Below are 22,833 nucleotides of genomic sequence, written 5' to 3' on the forward strand. Positions count from 1 at the left end.
CTGACATGGATGCCCAGTGCAAACCTGCCCCCTGTGGTAATGCTCAGTCAGTTATATAATTCCTCCTTGGAAAAGGCACCAGTGCTGTTTTGTAAATCTACATTCACTTGTTTAGCTTCAGTGATGAATTAATTAGCATAAAATATTGTAAAATTTGTTACAAGCATACAATATTATATAATGGCAATAAAACATAGTGTATGACAATATTCTTATAGAAACATTAATACCCCCCCCCCCCCAAAAAAAAAAATGAAGACATACTTGATCTGGGGCCGTATTCACAAAGCTTTTTATCTTACCACTAAGAGTGCTCCTAACTCGCGCTAAAACATTTTACGTAGGAGTAATTTCTTAAAAGTGATTCACAACGCCGGAGACCTACTCATACTAAGGATAATACAAACTCCTAAGCTTAAGATAAAAGCACCGTTGCTATGGATGACGTCGATTCTCAATCACAAGTTAAGAAGGGGTGAGGACGGTGATTGGTTGTTGACAGGCTCTCTCATTAAAAACTCATTCGTGACGTCCCTCTAACAATCCCACTATATCAACTGAAAATAAGAGAATAACCTAGGCTTCAAATTAGTCATATTAAATAGTTATGGACAGTGCAGTTAGCAGAATGCACACGCATGATGACAAGTTTGTGCATCCAACGGGAATGACACTTTGCACGTTAAGAGAAATAGAAAGCGATCAATATAAAATATGGCAATTGCATGTAATCAAGGCAGTAATAATTAAAGCACCCAGCAAACTGTTATATTATATTATATTTCCAGCCCTTGACCACTTCAAATATTAGCACATACGGCCCTTCAAGCCCTCCAATCTTAATTGATCAAAGCGAAACGAACGTGAAACGTAGCCTAAGCGAAAGCCTACTGGTCCCAGGACCAATAGCCACTGTCACCCCAGCGGCATCCAGCTGGTAAGTTCTCAAAAACCTGCTGCAGACCGCTCTCCGTTGAAAAGCACGAGTCATCGGTACATCCAGGCCACGGTGGACGAAAACGTCCTCATCTTTTGATGGGGCAATTATTGTAATGTGTGTCCCGTCACTGGACATTCCTGTGATCGCCATGGAATTTACTTTGATCTTGTGTAATTGTCCAAAGGCAACTGGATAAACTGTTGAATGAGGTCGGGTCTACAGTGCGTTGATAGTTTGATGAACTAAACGGCTGACTGATGATTCCCAGTGTCGTCATTTGCGTTTTCCGCGAAGCCAAATAGGCTATCTTTATGTTTCCAAACATTTCACTTCGGGACACATCGTTGTTTAAAGTCGTCATTGCATCCCGCGCTAATTCTACGACAATATTAATACCTTCACGGTTTAAGCAATGTCTTTTATCAATTCCAAGTCGGCTGCAGCCATCTTACGATTTTTTGTGAATAAGTCTTAGTGACTTAGGAGTCCTCATGAGGAGTTTTAAGCTGTCTTAGACTTAGGTGCTACTTTTAGGGATAAAATACTTTGTGAATTGCTCTTAGTAAAAAAAAATGGGAGTCCTAAATTTAAGACTGACACGCCCATTTCTCCTAAATTCGCCACTTATGAGCTACTTTTAGCCCTAAGATTCTTTGTGAATACGGCCCCTGGTCTCTTGAATGTTTTAATGATGCCCTGTGCCCTGACGTCCTCCTACAATGTGTTTAACCCCTCAGTTCTCTTCGAAAGGTTGTTCCTCCTTCAGCTGTTCATAAACCACTTGAGCTAATTAGAACGGTTTCAGCTTTTGAAAACACAATTCCACTGGTCCAAACTTGTTGGTGTAGTAAATAAAATGCTTTTAAACACCAGGAGCATCACCTCTCCTCAATTACCGCGGGGAGTGTTTGAGGAGTGTGAGTCATAATGAAATGCAGGCAGGCGCCTGGCGATTATCACATGTGCCACTTGGCAACAGAGCACTCACCGCTGAGCAAGGTGGGCAGATGGCACCTCTTAACTTCAAAGTTTCCCATTTACATGTATCCAGTCCTCCCTCTCTCGTTCACTTACTCTCTCTCTCTCTACCTTTCTTGCTCTCTCTTTATCTCACTCGCTTTTTCCTCTGACTCTCTCTAAAACATACGCTGTACTGACTTAAGACTTACTGCAGTCCACAGCCTAACATTTTTTTCCCTCTTAGTCAACCTTCCTAACGTCACATGTTGAGCCAAACAGTTGCCTGGAAAATGTACACTCAACACCCTGAAAAATGACTGAAAAATGACTGAATGATCTATCATGAAATAAACCGGAGCACCAAACTTACTGAACTTTGCTTCCAAACACGAAGACTCTCTGGAACTGGAGACTGCTTCACCCAGTAAAGGCAGGTGAAGAGGTCTCTGTCCTAAACATACAAAAACACACAAACTGAACCTTATTAAAGCACCTGAAGGATGGCGAGATTTTAAGGTAGGGGAGGCGGGGCGGGAGAAACCAGCAAGTATAAGATTGTTATTGAAAGTATACAACCAAACAAATTCCAGCCTCTTCTTCCAGACCCCTCCAAAGCTACTCCGCCAAAACACAGAATACATGAAGTGCCATGCCTGACTACTGCTGGAGGACAAGTCCACGAGAGCATTGGGCAGAAAGAGCAGCAAATCATTGTCATTGCTAACCGCATCCAACTACCTCATGTCTCACTTACAGGTAAGGTTGCCATCTTGTTTGGGGAGAAATACAGGATGCCCGCCAGGCCCACCCCACATGCTTCATTTCAGGACAGAGTAACAAAAGCACTTGATTTGTAGTAATGATTGGTTGGACACAAATAAGGCTGAAACTGAAAACTGAAATCACAAACATAACATCGTGTCCATCCCAAAAAAATAGACACCATCTCCATTCCCCATAGCCTAAAGAAAATAAATACATCTCTTGAAAATAAAGTCTCTTTGTTTCCATAGCAGCTGTTCAGTCAGTCACTATTCCCTGAAGCAAATCCCTTCTCTCTCTTCTTGGTCTTACATGAGTAGCCTAACTTTTGCCTTTCAAAATGACTGAGTGGAAATCGGCACCAGGCAGTCAAAGTTGAGTGAGCTCAGGAGACCGCAGAGCTCCAGCAAGAAGAGCTAGAGCATCTTTGTGTTTGGTCTGTAGCTCACCACTGTAATTAAACTTCTCCTCTCTGCTTGTATAACTGGTTAGATTTTACTTGATGTTATGTCATTCTCAGCACTTTGCAAACCTAGGGTATTATATATGAAACAACAAGTAGGAAAATATGTCTCATTCCGACAACTGCAAAAGTATGCAAATAAGCTACACATTTGTAAAACATTTAGTTCAAAGCCAATATAGAATAACATAGAATTTAAAAACCTCAAACCTCAAATGACACTGGCTGACAAGACAGACCCTGGTGAACATATACACAGATAGATTACATACAAAGGTACATGTAAACATAGCTCCATGGTCTATTAGAATTAGTGTTGGACTGATACATAAGCTACACAAGTAGCTAGCTACATTGGCTACATAGTTCAGGAAAATAACAAATCCCCCCAAAACAAACCACATAATTATCTGTCCAACAGTAATTCAACTATGGAGTCACTTTTCAGGCCCTTCAACTCCCTCAGTTGCTGCCATCATTACCTCCTGTCTGACCTGCTGGGGCTGTGTTAGGTGGAGGAGCTAGGTCATAGCTTGTTATGCTAACTGCCACCCCACCAAGTACAAACCACCAACTGCCTGGCTTCCTGTCTCTGTGGTGAGTACTTTTACTGAACTGTCAAGCCTGACTTCTAGACTCCTCTGTCCTTATTTCCTTTACTGTCCACAGACTCCTTGGCTGAGTGGTAAGTCGCCTGTCAGCCACACTGAGAGGAGGATGCATGTTGGGAGGATGTGCCTGTGCAACTCCAGTAACCTGCGACTGAAGACCATTTTTTTCTTCTTTTTATTGTCAGATCATTGATTTATTCATTGCTGTCAGGATGTAAAAAGAATTTCAAGAAATATATACATTATTAATACTATATATAAAATACTTCTAAAATAAATCACCTACTCTATCTTTAACCTACCTTTAACCTTATGGTCTCCTTTTGTGTATTTTCCCAATAATCCACTTCATCTCTGTGTATGCACCATGTTAACCTTTTGACCTTTTGTGAAAAGGTGAAGTCCCTCCCCCTTCTCACTGTGGTCCATGAGGGAAGAAGGACTGGACTCCCCTACCTAAATGGTTGGGTCCGGATTCCCCCACCCCTGTGGAGGGGTCCAATTACCTCTTAATTGGACCAAGGTGGCCCTACTTAAGGTGCACCTCATTGTTTGAGAGGGGAGGACAGACTGAACATGCTGGATGGAGCTTGGACAAGGTACTAGACCAAACCTGAATGCTCAGAGGGGTACCTTGTCTAGTATAGGCTTTAGCATGTTCAGTTTGTGTTTGTATGTTTTGGGGTTTTTAGAAACCCTGTTGTAAATAAATGTAGCTATTTTTATGGAAGCCACTGTCTCCTGCGTCGTGTGTTCGTCCCTGCAACCCCATTCTACTAGGCTACATCCCACATGGTGAGGTGGCCGGCTCGCGCCGTCTCACACCTTTTTTCTAAGGATTCTGTTTTCATTTCCATAATTCTCTGTGAATTCACACTCAGACTCAAGAGTGCAATCATACGGGTGGAGAAAAACAACCTAGATGGCACAAATCCTACCTTGAAAAGCAAAAAAAAAAAAAAAAAAAAAAAACGATTCCTTGTAGTTCTCACTCAGAATGGCCCACTCAAACATTGTTGCTTCTCCTTTTGTCTGGTAACATCCAATGTAGAACCCCCCCTGTTAGAGGGGTTGGCTCATCCCCTTTTTTCCAGTGCGCTCAGGTTCTCCATCATTCTCTAAAATGCATGTCCAGTTTCAGTGGTGGTCCGTCAGGGCCTTCAAGGCCTTCTCTGCTGGCCTAAACATAATCAGAAAATAAATGTAATAAAATACATTTAATTTTAATATTTTCTTTTCATAAACATGTATTCAATGTCCATTATCTTCATTTCATAACTTCCAGCGTTGTTAATTTATGTTACAGCTTTCATCCAATCATATTTCAGCTATCATGTGTTGCCACGCTCCGTGAAATCTTCCCCGAGAACAGAAATCTTCCCTGAGGCCTTCAGAATTCACGTTGAAGGCCCGTGTACATCTGATTGGTTATCACAACTGGCTGTTTCAGTTCATTTAAGTTGAATGAACTGAAACAGACAGTTGTGACAACTGTAGCTGCCAAATGTGAGGACCCTGCCTGATGTGAGTCCGCCAATAGGATGTCTAGAGTCCGCCGCTGCCTGATGTGAGTCCGCATGCGCAAACACAAACGGTTTACGGCAGAAGGCTCAGGAGCAAACTATCCAAGACGTGCATTCTCATACATGGTTTAATATCAACGTATCTGGCTTCTCTTAACGCATAATGTAGGTTTATTTAACGTAGTGTTTTATAATTTTGTCAACGGTTTACAGCATAAGGCTCAGTGTCAACATATGGGGCTATGTTGTATTACTGTTACTAGTAGGCTAATGAATGCACTGCTTAACTAATAATTCAATAAACATGAAGCTTAACATCATAAACCTTGGTGGATTTCAAACGTAAACAAATGCGCTTGTCATTCCACTTCATGCTGTAGCCTACACCACCAGCATTACCTGGCTCGTTGTACTACAATAGTGTCGCAAAGTTTGCGCATGCGGCCTCACATCAGGCAGGTCCTCACATTTGGCAGCTACAGTGACAACCAATCAGATTTCGAGTTGGCGACACTGGGCCTTCTAGAACATAGACATGTATACATAGACCCCGCCTTCGGCCTTGGACCGCATAAATCGTCGGCGCCATCTTACCAAAGGTGCTATTCGTCATCGGAGTGAAGATGCCTAGTTCATGTGCCGCTTGGGGGTGCACTACCGTCAGGACGATTCAATCAAGATCGCAAGGAATTACCTTTCACAAGTAAGACTAAACAATTGTTTCTATTTGTAATTGTAAAATTCAGTCATGTCACGTAGATCATGTATTATGTTGAGAGCTAAGAGCTAAGTTGAGACAGCTAAGTTGCCACCAGAATCAGACTATAGCTAGTCTAACGTGAAATGGACATGAGGAGCAAAAGCCTTATTCTATCGTTCGTCAACAGGAGATAATATTGTCAAGAAATGTAAGATATACAGTATATATATTGTAATATCCTGTGATATTGTGTTCTGTGCCTGTTAGGTTTCCTGAAATGTTGTGTGCCTTTTAGGGAGATTTAGGGGGTGGAGTTAAGTGTGTGCGCGTGAGTGTGTGCGTGTGCAGGTGTGTGAGTGAAGATGATAGTTAGTAAGTTGGTGCTGTCTATTTCGAGTTAAAGCGTGAGTTGTGGCTGAAACAGCAACTCGGTTGTTATATGCTTGTTGGAACAATAAAGCACGGGAAGTTTCCCACAAGTTTGACCAAGACTGTCTGGAGTATTACATTGGTGTCAGAAGATAGAGATTGGACCTCGCTTTGTTTGGCTGTTCCTGGCTACCACTCAGAGGGCATTATGGATGGCTTCATGGGTGCCCGTTCCAAGGTGAAAAGTGAGTGTGAGGATTTGCCGGAGCTCCATGGCCTGTCGACCTGGGCTGACGAAAACTTTGGAACTTTGCGGCACGACGCCACTGATTCGCGCCACTGGCAGTACGGGAGGGCTTCGGATGAGCTACGTCACGACCGCAAGGTTGCTTCGGATGTACACAAAGATGGCGGCGCCCTGCACTTCGCTCCAGCAAGCCCGAAGACGCCGAAATTCTCTGGTAAGGGAAGCTGGGAAGCATACCGAGCTCAGTTTGAACTTTTAGCTTCTGCTGCATACTGGTCAGATGCAACAAAGGCCCTTCAGCTTGCCCTTTCGCTGACGGAGGATGCTTCAGCCTGTTTGCTACTTTTAAGCCCGGAGGAGAGAGGTGACTATACAACTCTAGTTGGAGCGTTGCAGAGGCGTTTTGGCGAATCTAACCTGAAAGACTCTCTACGTTGTGAGTTCAAACATCGCGTTAGGAGGCCGGGTGAGTCTCTCCGCGTCCTGGCTTATGAGATTGAGAGCCTCAGCAGGCGCGCGTACACTGATATGCCAGCTGCCATCCAGGGTGAGCTAGCCCGCGACCAGTTTATCCAAGCCCTTACACCGGACAAACTACGCTTGCATGTACAATTCGCCCACCCAGCCAACCTGGGTATAGCGCTTGATCTTGCCATAGAGAGGGAGACTGCAGTTTGTGCTACAAAGCAATCAACACCTCCTGCTGTCACAGTCGCTGCTGCGTCGGAAGTGCTAGACCAGAGGCCGGCGTGGGTGGACGAGCTGGTGCGTGCTGTGCGGACTTCGGCTGCCCGTCCTGAGGATGACACCAAGCGCCGCCCTGTTGTCTGCTGGGGGTGTGGCCAGCACGGGCACCTGCTCCGCCGCTGTCCTGCAGAGAGGGGCCAGCAGGGAAACGGCAATGGGTCCGGGTAGCCCCGACACTACGGACCCCTTCAGCCACTCACCGAGGACTGCTACCCCATCCCGCGGGTGGATGAGACACTGGACCTGGTGTCTGGGTCATCGTGGTTCTCATCTCTTGACCTGCGGAGTGGGTACTGGCAGGTCCCCCTCACTCCTGAGTCGAGACCTAAGACAGCGTTCAGCACTAGCAGGGGGCACTGGCAGTTTAAGGTTCTTAGCTTTGGACTATGCAATGCCCCAGGGACATTTGAGAGACTTATGGACAATGTGCTAGCTGGTGTGCCCCGCCAAGAGTGCCTAGTGTACTTAGATGATGTCCTGGCTCATGGGAAGTCCTTTGAGGCTGCGTTAGGTTCCCTGAGGCAGGTGCTGGAGAGAATAGCTGGGGCAGGCCTTAAATTACATCCTGATAAGTGCCATTTCATGAGAAGGGAAGTGGAGTTTCTAGGCCATAGAGTGAGCGGGGAGGGCATTAGCACACTTGAGGAGAAAGGCTGTGCTATTAGAGACTGGCCAACCCCTAATAACCAGAGACAGCTCAAAAGTTTCTTAGGATTAGCCTCTTACTATCGCAGGTTTGTTAGGGGGTTTTCTTGCATTGGTGCACCGCTTTTCCGCCTGCTTCAGAAAAATCAGCCGTTCACATGGTCCACAGACTGCCAGGAGGCATTTAACACTCTTCAACAGGCCCTCACACATGCACCAGTCCTCACCCCCCCAGACCCAGCCTTACCTTTCCTGTTGGATACAGACGCCAGCAACATTGGCATGGGCGCAGTACTGTCACAAACAGGGCCTGAAGGGGAACGAGTGGTGGCGTACTTCAGCCGCATCTTCAGTAAGAGTGAGCGGCGTTACTGCGTGACAAGGCGTGAGCTGCTAGCCATTGTGACGGCTGCTCGGCACTTCAAGTACTACTTGTGTGGTGTGCCTTTCACCGTCAGGACGGATCACGCTGCGCTCCAGTGGCTGATGTCCTTTCGTGAGCCAGAGGGCCAGGTAGCGCGCTGGCTTGAAGAGCTGCAGTCTTTCCACTTCACGATAGTGCACAGACCTGGGGCTCAGCATGGCAATGCGGATGCCTTGTCCAGGCGCCCATGTGCTGTGGATGGGTGTAGCTACTGCGACAGAAAGGATGCCAGAGAGAGAGAGCTACGGGGCGAGGAGACTGCTGCTGAACCAACATGCTGTGCATTGCAGGTGGTGGATGCTGCTGAGTGGGCTGCCCGTCAGGATGAGGATGGAGACCTGAGGCCAGTGCGTCAGTGGGTCCTCAACGGGCACAGACCACCCTGGGAAGCTGTGTCAGGACTGTCAGTGGCCACGAAAAGTCTGTGGAGTAAATTCAATGTGCTGCGCCTGTCTGATGGGGTACTGCAACGTGCATGGAAGAAGCCAGCCACAGGCGAAGAGAGGTGGCAAGTTGTGGTGCCAAAAGACCTCAGAGAAGCCGTGCTGGGGTCCTGCCATGGGGGTGCCGGCTCTGGTCACTTCGGGAGCACTAAAACTCTCCATCGGCTACGCCAGGGGTTCTATTGGGGTCAGCACCGCCGGGATGTTGAAGATTTTTGTCGGCGCTGTGATGCGTGTGCGGCACACAAAGGACCCCTGGACCGATCCCATGCCCCCCTGCAACAACAAACATCAGGGGCACCGATGGAGAGGGTAGGAGTGGACATAATGGGCCCATTTCCCGTAACAGACAGAGGAAACAAATATGTGCTGTGTGCGATGGACTACTTTACGAAATGGCCTGAGGCCTATGCTCTACCTGACCAAGAAGCTGAAACGGTGGCAGAGGCATTGATAGAGGGCATGTTCAGCCGGTTTGGAGCAGCAGAGGTCATCCACAGCGACCAGGGTCGTAATTTTGAATCCAAGCTTTTTGCTGCCTTGTGTGAGCGTTTAGGCATGCAGAAAACACGCACAACACCTTTACATCCACAAAGTGATGGCCTAGTGGAGCGGTTTAATTTAACTATGCAGCAGCAGCTAGCCATTCTCACAGCAGCCCACCAGCGTGACTGGGACAGACACATCCCTTTTGTTTTGATGGCATACCGTTCTGCTGTCCAAAGCTCCACCAACTGCACCCCTGCTCTACTAATGTTAGCCAGAGAAATTCGGACACCTGCAGAGCTGGCATTTGGTAGGCCACCGGACTCTGAACATCCACCAGGCCCGGAGTACGCTCGAAAGCTTCAGGATCGCCTAGAAAATGCCCATGCCTTTGCCAGGGACCAGCTGGAGAAGGCCGCCATGAGGCAGAAACGGAACTATGATGTTAGGAGTAAGGGCAGAGACTTCCAGGCCGGGGAGTTGGTCTGGGTTTATACTCCTAAGCGTAAGAAAGGGCGGTGCCCCAAGCTAGACTGCCACTGGGACGGGCCTTGTAGGGTCATCGAGCGGGTGGGTGAGGTGGTCTATAGGGTACAGGTTCCCCCTAGGGGTAGGAGAGTAGTTCTCCACCGGGACAGATTAGCGCCATACAGAGGGAACGCCGTCCCACTGTTTGAGCAGGGGCCTAGTTCACAGGCAAACCCCGGGCCCTCTGCAGATTCAAATTCCTTGGCCTCCCCTTCTCAGATGTCCCCCAGCCTTAATGTCCCTGACACCCCATCAGCAGTCCCCGCTCACCCCCCTGTAGCACTGCAAGGTGGGACGGGACCAGACACGCGCAGGCCACAGAGACAGCGGCGGAGACCGCCACGGTTGAATGACTTTTGTTTGACCCCTCGAGGGCGAGGGGCTTCATAAAGGGGGGGGCAGTGTAATATCCTGTGATATTGTGTTCTGTGCCTGTTAGGTTTCCTGAAATGTTGTGTGCCTTTTAGGGAGATTTAGGGGGTGGAGTTAAGTGTGTGCGCGTGAGTGTGTGCGTGTGCAGGTGTGTGAGTGAAGATGATAGTTAGTAAGTTGGTGCTGTCTATTTCGAGTTAAAGCGTGAGTTGTGGCTGAAACAGCAACTCGGTTGTTATATGCTTGTTGGAACAATAAAGCACGGGAAGTTTCCCACAAGTTTGACCAAGACTGTCTGGAGTATTACAATATATAATCTACCACTACTTGCTTGTGAGTAATTACAATGTATGTATAATGTAATTATATAGCATTTATGGTCGCGACGGATGGCTGCGTTTCGGCTGAGCGACTGGCCTTAATTTCTCTCTGTGATGTATTTAAAAAAAGAGACGAGATTAAAACAAAAAAAGGCTCAAAACATGCCACTGTAAATGTAATAGTTCTACAATATATGAAGGTGTCACGTAATGAATGAAACTACGGAAAAAATGTCACAATATTCTACATGCACCTGTGAGATGCACCTGCAGTCAGTCGCCGGCCGAAATTGATGTTTTAAACGTTATTGCTATTTAAATGTTTGTTTGTTTTTTTAAAGATACATCTGTATTATGAATCTTACTGAATGGCTAGCTAACCTTTCTCGCAATTTAAGGTTTCCCAAAGATGTATACATGTCTATGTTCTAGAAGGCCCGGAAGATATCTTTCCTCGCGTTGAACGTGACACGTAAACGTCCTTTGATTGGATACTGAGGCAGACCGGTGCAGCGCTTCAGTGTGTGTGTACAGTGCTCAGTTTAGCTGGCTAATGCGAAAACGACGTACATCGTTATATGCTAGTTGTTTCAATTGGTAAGACTAAATATAATTACATTAACCAACTCAAATAAACTAGTTTACACCAACTTGATAATTCCAGTTTTTGATACAATTACAACGCCATTTTCAAGACGGAACTTTCAAGAGAAACTGGATATCGTGAGGATGGGAAGTTTAATGAAACTGCTTTGCAGGTGGGACAATGCGATGTTTAGTGGACAAACTTGTTAAAGCTTTCGGTGGACTTAATAAAACTTTGTAGACTAATCCCTGAAAATCGCCTTTTATTTTTAAGTTGTGACAGTAATATCTAAGCGATCATATAACTGAGAGTGTACTACTCTTAATGTATTGTTAATACGGGTGTATTGATTTTAAATGCTCCGGAAATATTAATAAAGTCTGTTGTACTCGACTATGTTAAGGTGATGCAATGCTCACTTATACTGCCTTTCTGTATAAATATAATGGTTCGAGAGCCATGGCGTCATAATGATGGTATTAGGAGGTGGATTCACTCAGTTTAACATCGTGTAGGACATCGCTGAAGGCCCAGTCGTGAAATGCACGGACCGCCACTGTCCAGTTTAAAAGAGCCTTCTGAGGGGTCAGTTTCCAAGCTTTTGGAAAGATGTTGGAAAGAAGGGTTTGGAACCCTTTGCCTTTCACATTGGGTACACAATCCCACATACAGAAGCTGCATTCCTCTGCTTGGTGTTACTGAGGGACTGTCACAGATGCAGTTACCGACTTTTAAGCGTGGTTTATACATTGAGTTTGTCAAATTGCTGCAGTCCTGCGGTAAATACTCAGGTGCAGTCTATACATGGGAATGCATGTTTTAAATGCTGGTTAAGTTAGTAAAGTTCACAGTAACTCTGCCAGGTAGAAAGGGTCTGTCTTTGGGCCTCATTTATAAAACGTACTTACCCACAGAATGATCTTAGACTGTGCGTGCGATCAAATCCACGTCTAAGTACAGATTTATAAAAACCGTCTTAAACGTAGAAAAGGACGTATCTCTACGTCTGGTTTTAGTTCGTGTAAGTACATTTCCTTGTGGCAATACTGGAGTACTGCAGGAATTTAGAACTCAAAGCGCCGACACGCAGTTTCATTATCATCATCGTGCACCACCGTCACCATTAGGGCGAATGTTTCGCTCAATAAAATCAATTAAACTATTAGAACAATTCACACATGAATGAGATTCACGTCTAATAGGTATTCCGTTTTTATTTCACAAGTGTAAAACATTTCGCTCAATCTATAGCCTATAGAAAGTCTAATAGTGGCTTAGTTTTCATTAGGAGATATAGCTGCATTGGCGTTGTTAGAGGATATTGCCAACTGCGCAATAAGGAGAGAAAGGGTTTTTTCGTGATCGCGCACACTTTTTGACACAGGATGATGTATGGCTGATAAGCAGGTAGGCCTACAGCTTGTCGAAAGCGTTGTGCCCAAATAGCCTCTCGTCTACAGAGGCGCACCAGATGCAACCAGGCCATACACGTTCAGGTTTTGTCTGTTCTTGGATTCCTGGCTACAGGAACGTTCCGATGAGAAATTGGAATTCATTTAGCAGAATTTTGCCCAATGTTCTTCGCAGTATTATCACTTTATATGCCCGTAATGTATTAGATTTCCATACAGTGCCCAGGAAAAGCAATATGTGTAAGAGGATTTCCTGCGTAAAACAGGGTTCCCAATGTATTTTCATCCAGATTGCGCACACTCAAACAGCCTAGGAAGACCACTTTAATACAGCACATGCCCGTGCGCGGTTGGTAGTGGAGCACAGCAAAGGCATGCCTAAGGGAAGGTGGCGATGGCCAGCGAGACTCCGATGCTGGAGCAGCAGTGCGACAGTTGCGGCCGCTGGTGCTTCGGAGACGTGCCTTCTACATGTCAAATACTTTGCTTTTGCCATTACGCCACCAGACAGGCTTTTCTAACGATGTTTTGGCCCGCATCTGCTGTTCCATCAGCAGAACGTCGATGTCAGCCTCACTTTAATTCTTCTGTTTACATGTTTCTTTCTTGCTTGCCACTGTCACAGAGAGTTTGTGCATTGAGGATGCGCTCTGTTTGTGCATTGATAATATGCTGATTAGATTAAATAGGGGCGTTTTGAGGGCGGAGATTCAGTTGCGCACAATTTCACGACCATTTGTGATTTATAACCGAAGGATTGGCGTACACGTGTTTTTTGTGTGTACGTCTGTTTACTGTGGATCTCACTTACGCTCATTTCAGGAAATGTCTTAGACAAAATGTAGGATGGTTTCTACGCAACGTTTTATAAATGAGGCCCTTTGAATCCCATTTGTGTATTAGGCAAAACAACATCTTAATGGGATGCTATGGAGCCTGAACCTTTGAAAGAGGTGTGTGCGAGGTCTCACGTGAGTTAACCAAGTTATGAACTATCGTTGCTATCTCAGGGAAACAAATCGGGCCTCATTTATAAAACGTTGGGTAGAAACCATCCTACATTTTGTCTAAGACATTTCCTGAAATGAGCGTAAGTGAGATCCACAGAAAACAGACGTAGGATACACACAAAAAACACGTGTACGCCAATCCTTCGGTTATAAATCACAAATGCTCGTGAAATTGTGCGCAACTGAATCTCCGCCTTCAAAACGCCCCTATTTAATCTAATCAGCATATTATCAATGCACAAACAGAGCGCATCCTCAATGCACAAACTATCTGTGACAGTGGCAAGCAAGAAAGAAACATGTAAACAGAATAAATAAAGTGAGGTTGACATCAACGTTCTGCTGATGGAACAGCAGATGCGGGCCAAAAATTCGTTAGAAAGCCTGTCTGGTGGTGTAATGGCAAAAGCAAAGTATTTGACATGTAGTAGACACGTCTCCGAAGCACCAGCACCTGCGGCACGAGCAGTGACAGAAGCCACATCTGCGGCAGCAGCACCAAGGCTTTGGTGCGCTCCACTACCGACCTGTGCTGTATTGAAGTGGGCTTCCTAGGCTTTCTGAGTGTGCAAAATCTGGATGATAATACATTGGGAACCCTGTTTTACGCAGGAAATCCTCTTTCACATTCACTGTATGGAAATCTAATAAATTGCGGGCATATGGGATAGTATACTGCAAAGAACATCGGGGCAAAATTCTGCTTAATGATGACGGGGATTGCTCGACTGGTCTCCAATTTCTCATCGGAACGTTCCTGTAGCCAGGAATCCAAGAACGGACAATACCTGAACGTGTATGGCCTGGTTGCCTCTGGTGCGCCTCTCTAGACGAGAGGCCATTTGGGCACAACGCTCTCTGCAAGCGGTACCTGCTTATCAGACATACATCATCCTGTGTCAAAAAGTCTGCGCGACCACAAAAAAACCCTCTCTCTCCTCATTCTCCTAGTTGGCAATATCCTCTAACAACACCAATGCAGCCATATCTCCTACTGAAAACTAAGCCACTATTAGTCTTTTTATAGGGTATAAGTTCGAGCGAAATGTTTTACACTTGTGAAATTTAAACGGAATACCTATAAGATGTGAATCTCATTCATGTGTAAATTATTCTAATAGTTTATTTGATTTTATTGAGCGAAACATTAATTTGGCCTTTCACCATTAGCCCAAATGGTGACGGTGGTGCTGACGATGATGATGATGAAACTGCGTGTCGGCAGTCGGCGCTGGGTCGGAGTCCTGAATTCCTGCAGTACTCCAGTATTGCCGCAAGGAAATGTACTTACACGAACTGAAACCAGACGTGGAGATACGTCCTTTTTTCTACGCCTAAGACGGTTTTTATAAATCTGTACTTAGACGTGGATTTGATCGCACGCACAGTCTAAGATCAGTTATGTGCGTAAGTACATTTTATAAATGAGGCCCATCAGTTGGTAGTTGCTAGCGTGTGTAATATGATTTTAATATTTACTTTATTTGTTCCTATTATAATTTTGAGGAGACTGTAACATCAGTTAGATAACTAGCTATCATGTCATGCAAATGGAACTCTGCAATTTAAACGGTTTCCTTTAGCTAGCTAGCATAGCAACTATAGCAACCAAGAATGAGGTAGCATATCTTTGTGTGTGCGCATGTGTGAGTAGCATTTTCGCTTGAAATGCCCATCCCACACAACTTTTAAATGGCTAGTAACACTTTCACCACAACTTCATGCTATTTGGTTTTATGTGACAGGATGATGTAACATTGAAAAACTGCAGTTAATACACAGACGTGGTCAATACACTGGTTTGTTTTATAAAATTACATAAAATACTGTCCTGCGGTTTATATACGGTGCAGTTCGCAGTGGACAAAATATGGTAGCCTACTGCTTTATATTCAATGAGCTTCATAAATGATAACCATGCTTGCACATGCTCACCTGTAAAGCCCTTACCTGTGTGTTTCTTTCTCCTCCTCCTTTAGCTTCCTTTTCAGCTTTGTTTTAGGCATCAGGCATCTGTAAAGTACCTTGAGAGGAAGCTCATGCTTCACTAAATTCCTACTTTGGGGGGTTTGATGTTATTGGAATTGATATTGGAATAGTAAATCTTAAAGTTGGGCCCTGTGTGGATGTGATGGCTCCCTTGGCTTCCAGCACTAAAGTAAGAGTTTGTATACAAAATTTCATGCATTTTTAATTAATGCAGTATGATATAATGTACTTTCATGTAATGCATAAATTACTGTAATGTTATTTACAAACAATGTACAGGCAAGTGGATTTTTTGCAGTTTTATTTTATGGAAAGGAGTGTCGTTTTAAGGCTTTTTCTTTGGAATTTACTGGTAGCGTTCACAAAATGCATCAACCAATAGTTTCTTAGACAAGAAATAAGTGAAGGTTTTACAAGTTAGTCTACCTGTATAAGCCTAAAAGAGTTAATTAAAAACAAGACCTGTACATTAAAACAGGCAGTGATGTAGAGGCAAAGGGCACATTTGAAACCAGTTTAAAGACACACAACTAAATTCACTGTCAAAAAAGAACAAAAACAGTTCAAACTGATGAACAATGTGTTTTTGGAATATTCATTCCTATTTGTGTTGCCAACTCTCACGTTTTTGGCGTGAGACACACGCTTTAAAAAACTTGAATGGATCTCACGGCTAAAAATACTCCCATGTTGGTCTTTGTCAATCTCATCGAATCTCATCAATTCTTACGCCAAGTCAGCCTCGAAAGCCGGCAACTCTGAGTTTGCCAGAAGCAAGTAAAACTACCATGGTCAATGGCACATGTAATTCACTCACCCAGATACAGAAGTTTAGAGTTAAATGCTCTGTCAAATGTTCTAACAAAGCCCACTCATCAAACTGCTTCGATCAGTTGCCCTAACCTTGCTCTATTTCCCCATCTTCCCTCTCCAGAGAATCTCAGTGAAACTGTAGACCTCCGCCTAGTTGCCAAATGCTTTTGAGGCCCGCGTTGGAGTGCACACCACAAGGCCTCGTCTTCAGTGATCAACAACTAACATGTAAAGGCCCGCCTGCATTTCCAAGCAATTTCCCTAACCAAACAAAAATCTAAATCAAGTGAAGTTGTCTTGCTTAGCGTCTGTGAAACACAATTCAAAGTAATCATGAACATTCAGTTACTTCAGTCAACATTAAAGACGGTCCCTTAATTATGGGAACAAACCAGCTCCCCAGGAGTTCTCCTAGATAGTTCCCTGGTGATTTTACTTCTTCTTTGCTCAGCTCTTCTCCCCTCCCACTCCTGTTTCTGGACCAAGTTGACAGAGAGTTAATAAATAATGAAACGAAATGCTGTGCAATTTGCTTTTGCAACTTTTAAACTTTTGACTTTTCTGGTCTTCCTCACAAGGACCCCATAATTCCATTCACCCCCCACATCTTTCACAAACATCATTTAACATATGGCTCCCTGCCCTAACTACCTGCATCACATCCAGAGCTTTCATCCACAATGATCTGATGGTTAGAATATATCTAAATCTGCAGTGAAATCTTGATTACTTTCTTCATTTGTACTGTAGGGACAGCAGTGATTGACCAAGTGTCAGTCATTATCTCCGTAAGTATTAGCATTTGCACGAGACGTAGCAGTAGGCTAACAGCATTGTCTGTGTACTGGAAGACAGGGAGCCATTATGCCAGCTATTAATCAACATATGCATAATTGATGAGAACGAATGGGCTCTCTATCTAATTAGTAGTAGTATAAGTATATTTTAATAATAACATGTGCGTGTATGGGTGTATTGCTTTCCTGATAGCGTGCGCTTCATGTAAATAAATGCTTTAGTGGGTCTTTGGGCCCTGGCACGGCCTATGTCCCAAATAACATTTGTTTTCCCATCCATCAGCCGACTCATTTAAATAGTGGTAGGGAGGGAGGGAGGGAGAGAGAGAAAGAGAGAGAGCGAGGCGGCGCCACTTTCTCTGGGGATCTATCCTCTCTCTTTCATGCAGTTTAGCGGTGTGTTGTCATGGCGCACGTCTCTCAGTTCTCTCCAATGCATGTCTGGTAAGAGATTCTAATCAAACCCGGGTCTCTGCCCTATTAAATATGGAGCATATAAATCAGAGGCCGTGAAGGGAGAATGCACCCGCTCTGCAGGCCCTTAGTCAGTTTTTTTCCATCCTCCACTCAGACAGAGGAATGTTCCATCCTCTTGTGTTTCTCACTGCACAGTACACGACTATTACATTGCACTAAAGAAATACCCTGCAAAGACTCCAGATACGGTTTAAGTGCTTTTTTTTCTCTCTGTGTCTGCAGAGGACAACACAAATACACAAAAGAAAAGCCTCTTAGAATGGTAAACCAGTGTTCATTTTGGAGGGCAAGGTACCTCAGTGTCCAAACCAAACACACATATAATTACATGCAACCTAAAGGGGCGTGACTTCCAGCTAGCTCCCAGCCAATCTGATAGCAGTCACGCTGACAGTGTTTTCCTGTTTCTAAACCAGATAAGTTGACAACGAGGAGGAGGACAACCATGTAATATTTTTTTCTTTTCAAATATTTGTATTTGTGGTTCTTGTTCTGGGTGTTGACGAGGCTGACAGACTGACAGACATGTCAGGAAAAGCCGTGGTGGGCGGCTCTCACTGGAGCACAAGCCGGCCTGGAGGTTAACTGGCCCTGGGGGTGTCAGCAACTCAGACATGGGGAAGGGGGGCACTGATCTAGGGTGCAGGGGGAGGTCGGGGCTCACACCCGTCCCCCAGTGCAGCACAGGGGTCTGTGGGGCTGAGCGGAAAACGAGTGCAAACGAGGAAGCTGTCAGCACAAGTAAGCCCAGTGCAGTGGTGCTGTTAGGGGTCCTGAATGGCTGGTTACTTAAGTATCTCACAAACAACAGCCCACAGCAGAGAACAGGCAGGGATTTTCAGAGAGAAAGAAACTGAGAGGCAGAGGCTCTCCTTCATGCTTTTGTGACTGTTACGGTAAAAATATTCCTATATTAAATAAACTGGCCTCTTCTGATACTGCACTGCCAAGTCATGGGATAAGGATGGACTTGGAGTTAGAATTTATAGAGTACCTGGCAAATCATATACTTTAGAGAGAATTTATGGCTGCTTCCTGTCAGTTACAGTTGTGAAAGTTCATATTGTGAAGGCTAAAAACCATTCATAGTAAGCCTATATAGACCCCAAATGCATTAAAAAAAAAAATCAATGAATCTCCTATGCATTCAGCTGTTAGTTTGTTCATGGTCCTTCTCTGAAAATGCAGCTGAATTCCAAGTCTTGAAACTGAATCTCTTTTCTGTTACATTTATCTGCCCCTGAGAACCTAAATGGGGACATGCATCATAATTCTCCAGTCGAGGTTACAGCGTGGATCCCTCACAGAACAGCCCTCTTTTTTCTCAGCGAAGGCGGATCATGACTGAGGTCTGTAGACTTATATTTTGATCAAGTTGATCTTCCCGTCTTGATTGGCCCCCCATGACTCCTGTTCCATACCTGTTTATTGTGTGTCAAGGTCTCCATGTACCCCACTGTGACTGTGACTAAGACAGCGGGGGCCATCTTAGGACAAGGCTTACGGGATGGGCCGAGGGGACTGAGATCAACATTGTGTGTCAGTGAGGTGCAGATGGATATTTTGCCAGACATTTGGAGGTTCAACCTCCAGTGACTTTCAACCCTATATGCTCTCTCCTCCTTTGATATTACCCCCTGAAGTGTCTTTCTTGCCGTTTTGACTGAACTGAATTTATCCTTTTGATAAGAGTTGGTCAAATTCTCTAAATGCTAAGGAAAGGTGCTTCGATTCTTCCTTTCTTATCTTCTTTAGGATAGGGTACACTGGACCATCCTCTACGAAAGGAAATGAGATAATTCAGATTGTTTTAGCACTGCGGTTTTCCTTATACATTTGATGACAAGTGAAAAGTGGTTAAGAAAGGGCATAGGACATCATTTTGTTTGAGTATCTGAATGCAACCTTAGGAAGGAGGCCTTCATCAAAGTTTGACATGCTTTCTGTTGTAATCTTAATACATTTTAGTGTCCCATGTTGTATAGTTTAGTGGTTCACATGATCCCTTGCTCAGGATTAGCATTCGTGGTGTGCAGGGTTACAGGTACGCATATTTACATTATTGTATCTGTATTTTACATCCACCTTGCACCAACCTCCACATCAGGCAAAACTAGGACATGCATGTGCTGCCAGTGGTTAACTAAAAACTAAAGCTTGTGTAGAAGCAATGGAATACAGTAAAGGCCATTCGTGGATCAGACACATTCATTATACACGATTAGCACTGGATAGACCACAGTCATCGACTCTGATAATGGCTTGCTGTATTGATCCATTAGAGTTTACCAGACTGGGTTTGTGTATAGGGTCACGTACAGTATGTGGGTCAGCAAAAAAAGCCAATTATTTCCTGTCCGATTTCTGAGGCAGATCAAATGTACCTGGCCTAGTGGAGTCTTTGCCCTTTCCCCCTGTCTTTCCCTCCCAGTAAATAACACAAGCGGCATGAGTCAATGAGGATTGAGGTTGGGAGCAACACAAGGGGAGGAAAGCCTTTTAGACCATTGTTTGCCAATTTCCTTTGACCTGGAAAATACCCATCGAAACCAGTGCAGTCTAATGACTCCCTCTTCCATGTTGCAGTCAAAGACAAATTCATTCCCCGAGGTACATCACAAGGCACATCAGAAAAGCATGTTGTAAACAATTTATTCTTCCACAATTCATGCTCTCAAGCTGAAAGTGGAAGTCTACCCTAAGATGCGTGTGTTTTTTTTTGCAAAGCTGTAAACTCAGTATGACTGAACTGTGACGAAACACATCAATGCTGTCGTTTCTATTGACAAAATTCCCCATTTTTATAAAAATCTGCATTTTATGGCTTGTATGGGCGACGTGAAATGGGCAGCCCATCCCCCCCAGCCCCCACCCCTGAGTCCAATTTACTTTTTAGCATTTTCCAAAATTATGCAGCGTGTGGATTTAGGCTCAGAGCTACAGATACATATACCATAAAATCTTCCCTATTCACCTTTCTGACCTGCTCAAACTGATGTCATAACAGCTAACCCCTTCACATCTCTCTAGGACCCCTCCACTGGTCAAGATGGAAGATGGTGATCATTTATTTTGTGAGGACCGCGCCATCTGTTGGGAAAGTGCATGAAATCACATGAACATCTGGCCAAAGGTGAAAACATGAAAAGTGTGTGTGTGTGTGTGTGTGTCACCCAACGTCAGCAGCACAGATTATTCTAAGAAAATTGCAGTCACAAGTCTGAAAACAATGAGTGTCCATCTGTGGTCCAGGGGCAGTTAAACTGAGTATGCACGTGCAGTACTAAACAGGCTCACCACTCTGCCCATCAGCTTGATTGAATGGAATTGTTGAGCCCAAGGGTCAATAGCAACAGGCACTCAGGGAAGTGTGGGTGGAGCCTGGAACTCTGCAGGTGAAGGGAGCTGGAAGTAAACGCTGTGGGAAGAGTTTCTCTTTGCTAGTGGAGCCAGGCTGTTCCTGTGTGACAATTACCACAGTGTCAGAGTGCTTTTACCCATGTGATGAAATTACTGTCAGGGGAACATGTGTGCGTGTGCGTGCGTGTGCGTGCGTGTGTGTGCGTGCGTGCGTGTGCGCATGTGTGCGTGCGTGTGAATGTAGTGAAGTATCATTTAGCATTTCATGTAAAATATGGATGTTAAATAAAAGTTAATCCAACATTGTACAAGTACACAATACCAACTTTTGTAAAAACAAACAAACAAAACATTTATTACTCCATGAATCTGAGATGAATGTTTATTCAAAACGAATCCATTTGTATAATTTGTAAAATAAAATTTCACATCATTTCCATCACAAAATTAAGATTAAATCTGGTTGTGGTACAAGATATATGTTACAAACCTGAAAGACTCCTTCAACATACCTCCAGAAATGTACAGTGAGAGAAACAGGCAATTAGAATAAATAACACAGACATAAAGAGTGCTGTGGAGACAAAGAACTCCACTGAGTACTTTTGTATTTTTGATATTTTTTCATATATATATATTTATATAGAAAACTCTGAAGTACCTCATCAAACAACAACATCCTGCTTATACTTAAGGTTCTCAAATCGAACACGATTACCAATGCCTAAATCTCATATAATCTAATTGGCATTCAAAGTGCAAGATTAAAATTCTGCTCTATGTTTGGTTTTCAACCAAAACATATTTTAGAGACCTAGAGCATCAACTGCTGGTCATTGGTCCTGATGAGACTGAAATAGAACATGCATCCCACTGGCTAGTGAAGAAGAGTTTAACACTTCAATCGGTTAATACATAAACTCTGGATTACAACGAAGAACCTTTTAAGACAGAAAAGACCACATTCAGGATTTCTGGAATTGTGTCAGTTGCCAAACGAAAGTCGATGTCAGTAACAAACTAATTAAAAAAACATAAACAAACAAAAGCATTACTTTGTTAAGATTACAGCAGTGGGGACAACTACCCACTTGTCTCATTTCAAATGATTTGTGCCTAATGAGAGCAGATCCAGTGTGCAAACCCCGTCAGCATGGCCCTGGCCTGGGTACCGTCTGATCTGGGCAATGAAAAAAGCTGCTTGTCTCTCCTCCTCCTCCTCCTCCTCCTCCCTCCATCCCTGCCTCCCTCAGTAGTCATCATCACTCACGTCGGAGTCGTCCGCCTCCACCTCTCCCTCAATCACCGACTTCTTCCCCTTGCAGCAGGAGACCGTCAGGCCGATGAGAAACACCTGATATGAGAGGAGAATCGTGATCAAGAAGAGTTGGGGACTTGTAAGACAAACTAAATACATATGAGTTGGACTAGTCAATAGAGGGGCTGAATGAAGGGAGGAGCTCTTTTAGGAGAATTCATTCCCTGGTAAAACAGATCACACAGCCAAAACCATCCCACTGTACCACCCACTGCTGGCTTCTAAATGTGCAAAACACTAAAGAGAATAAGGTTTGGTCTTGCATTTAAAACAACCTGAATACCAATGTGCAAGAAACAAAGCCTGGCTTCAGCTCTCCTACAAAAAAACACCCTCTAGAACTCATAATGACACAGCACACAATCGAAAAACGCTACAGTATTCAGTAAGAGCGCAAAACGAGCCTGAGAACAGTACGCCCCAATGTCCACCCTATTCTGCGGGTCAACTTCAAAATAGACTGTTCAATCAAAACTCCATCCGCTGCATTGCTCCTCTCTGAGTGTGTGCTGTTGGACTATGTGGTGTGCT

At 44.4% G+C, this 22,833-nt stretch overlaps 1 protein-coding gene across 1 annotated transcript in view; it reads right to left on the minus strand.

Annotated features, from left to right (window-relative positions):
• Positions 1–21,358: 21,358 nt before the first annotated feature.
• lmbrd1 (LMBR1 domain containing 1) overlaps positions 21,359–22,833 on the minus strand; it is a 70,554-nt gene continuing 69,079 nt past the window's right edge. The window contains exon 16 of the mRNA XM_080848667.1: positions 21,359–22,338. Coding sequence (XP_080704793.1) covers positions 22,234–22,338 — 105 coding nt within the window. The 3' untranslated portion in view covers positions 21,359–22,233. The remainder of the gene's footprint in view (positions 22,339–22,833) is intronic.

The sequence above is a fragment of the Sprattus sprattus genome (genome assembly GCF_963457725.1).
Source record: "Sprattus sprattus genome assembly, chromosome: 12".
In the NCBI taxonomy this organism is placed as follows: Eukaryota; Metazoa; Chordata; class Actinopteri; order Clupeiformes; family Clupeidae; genus Sprattus; species Sprattus sprattus.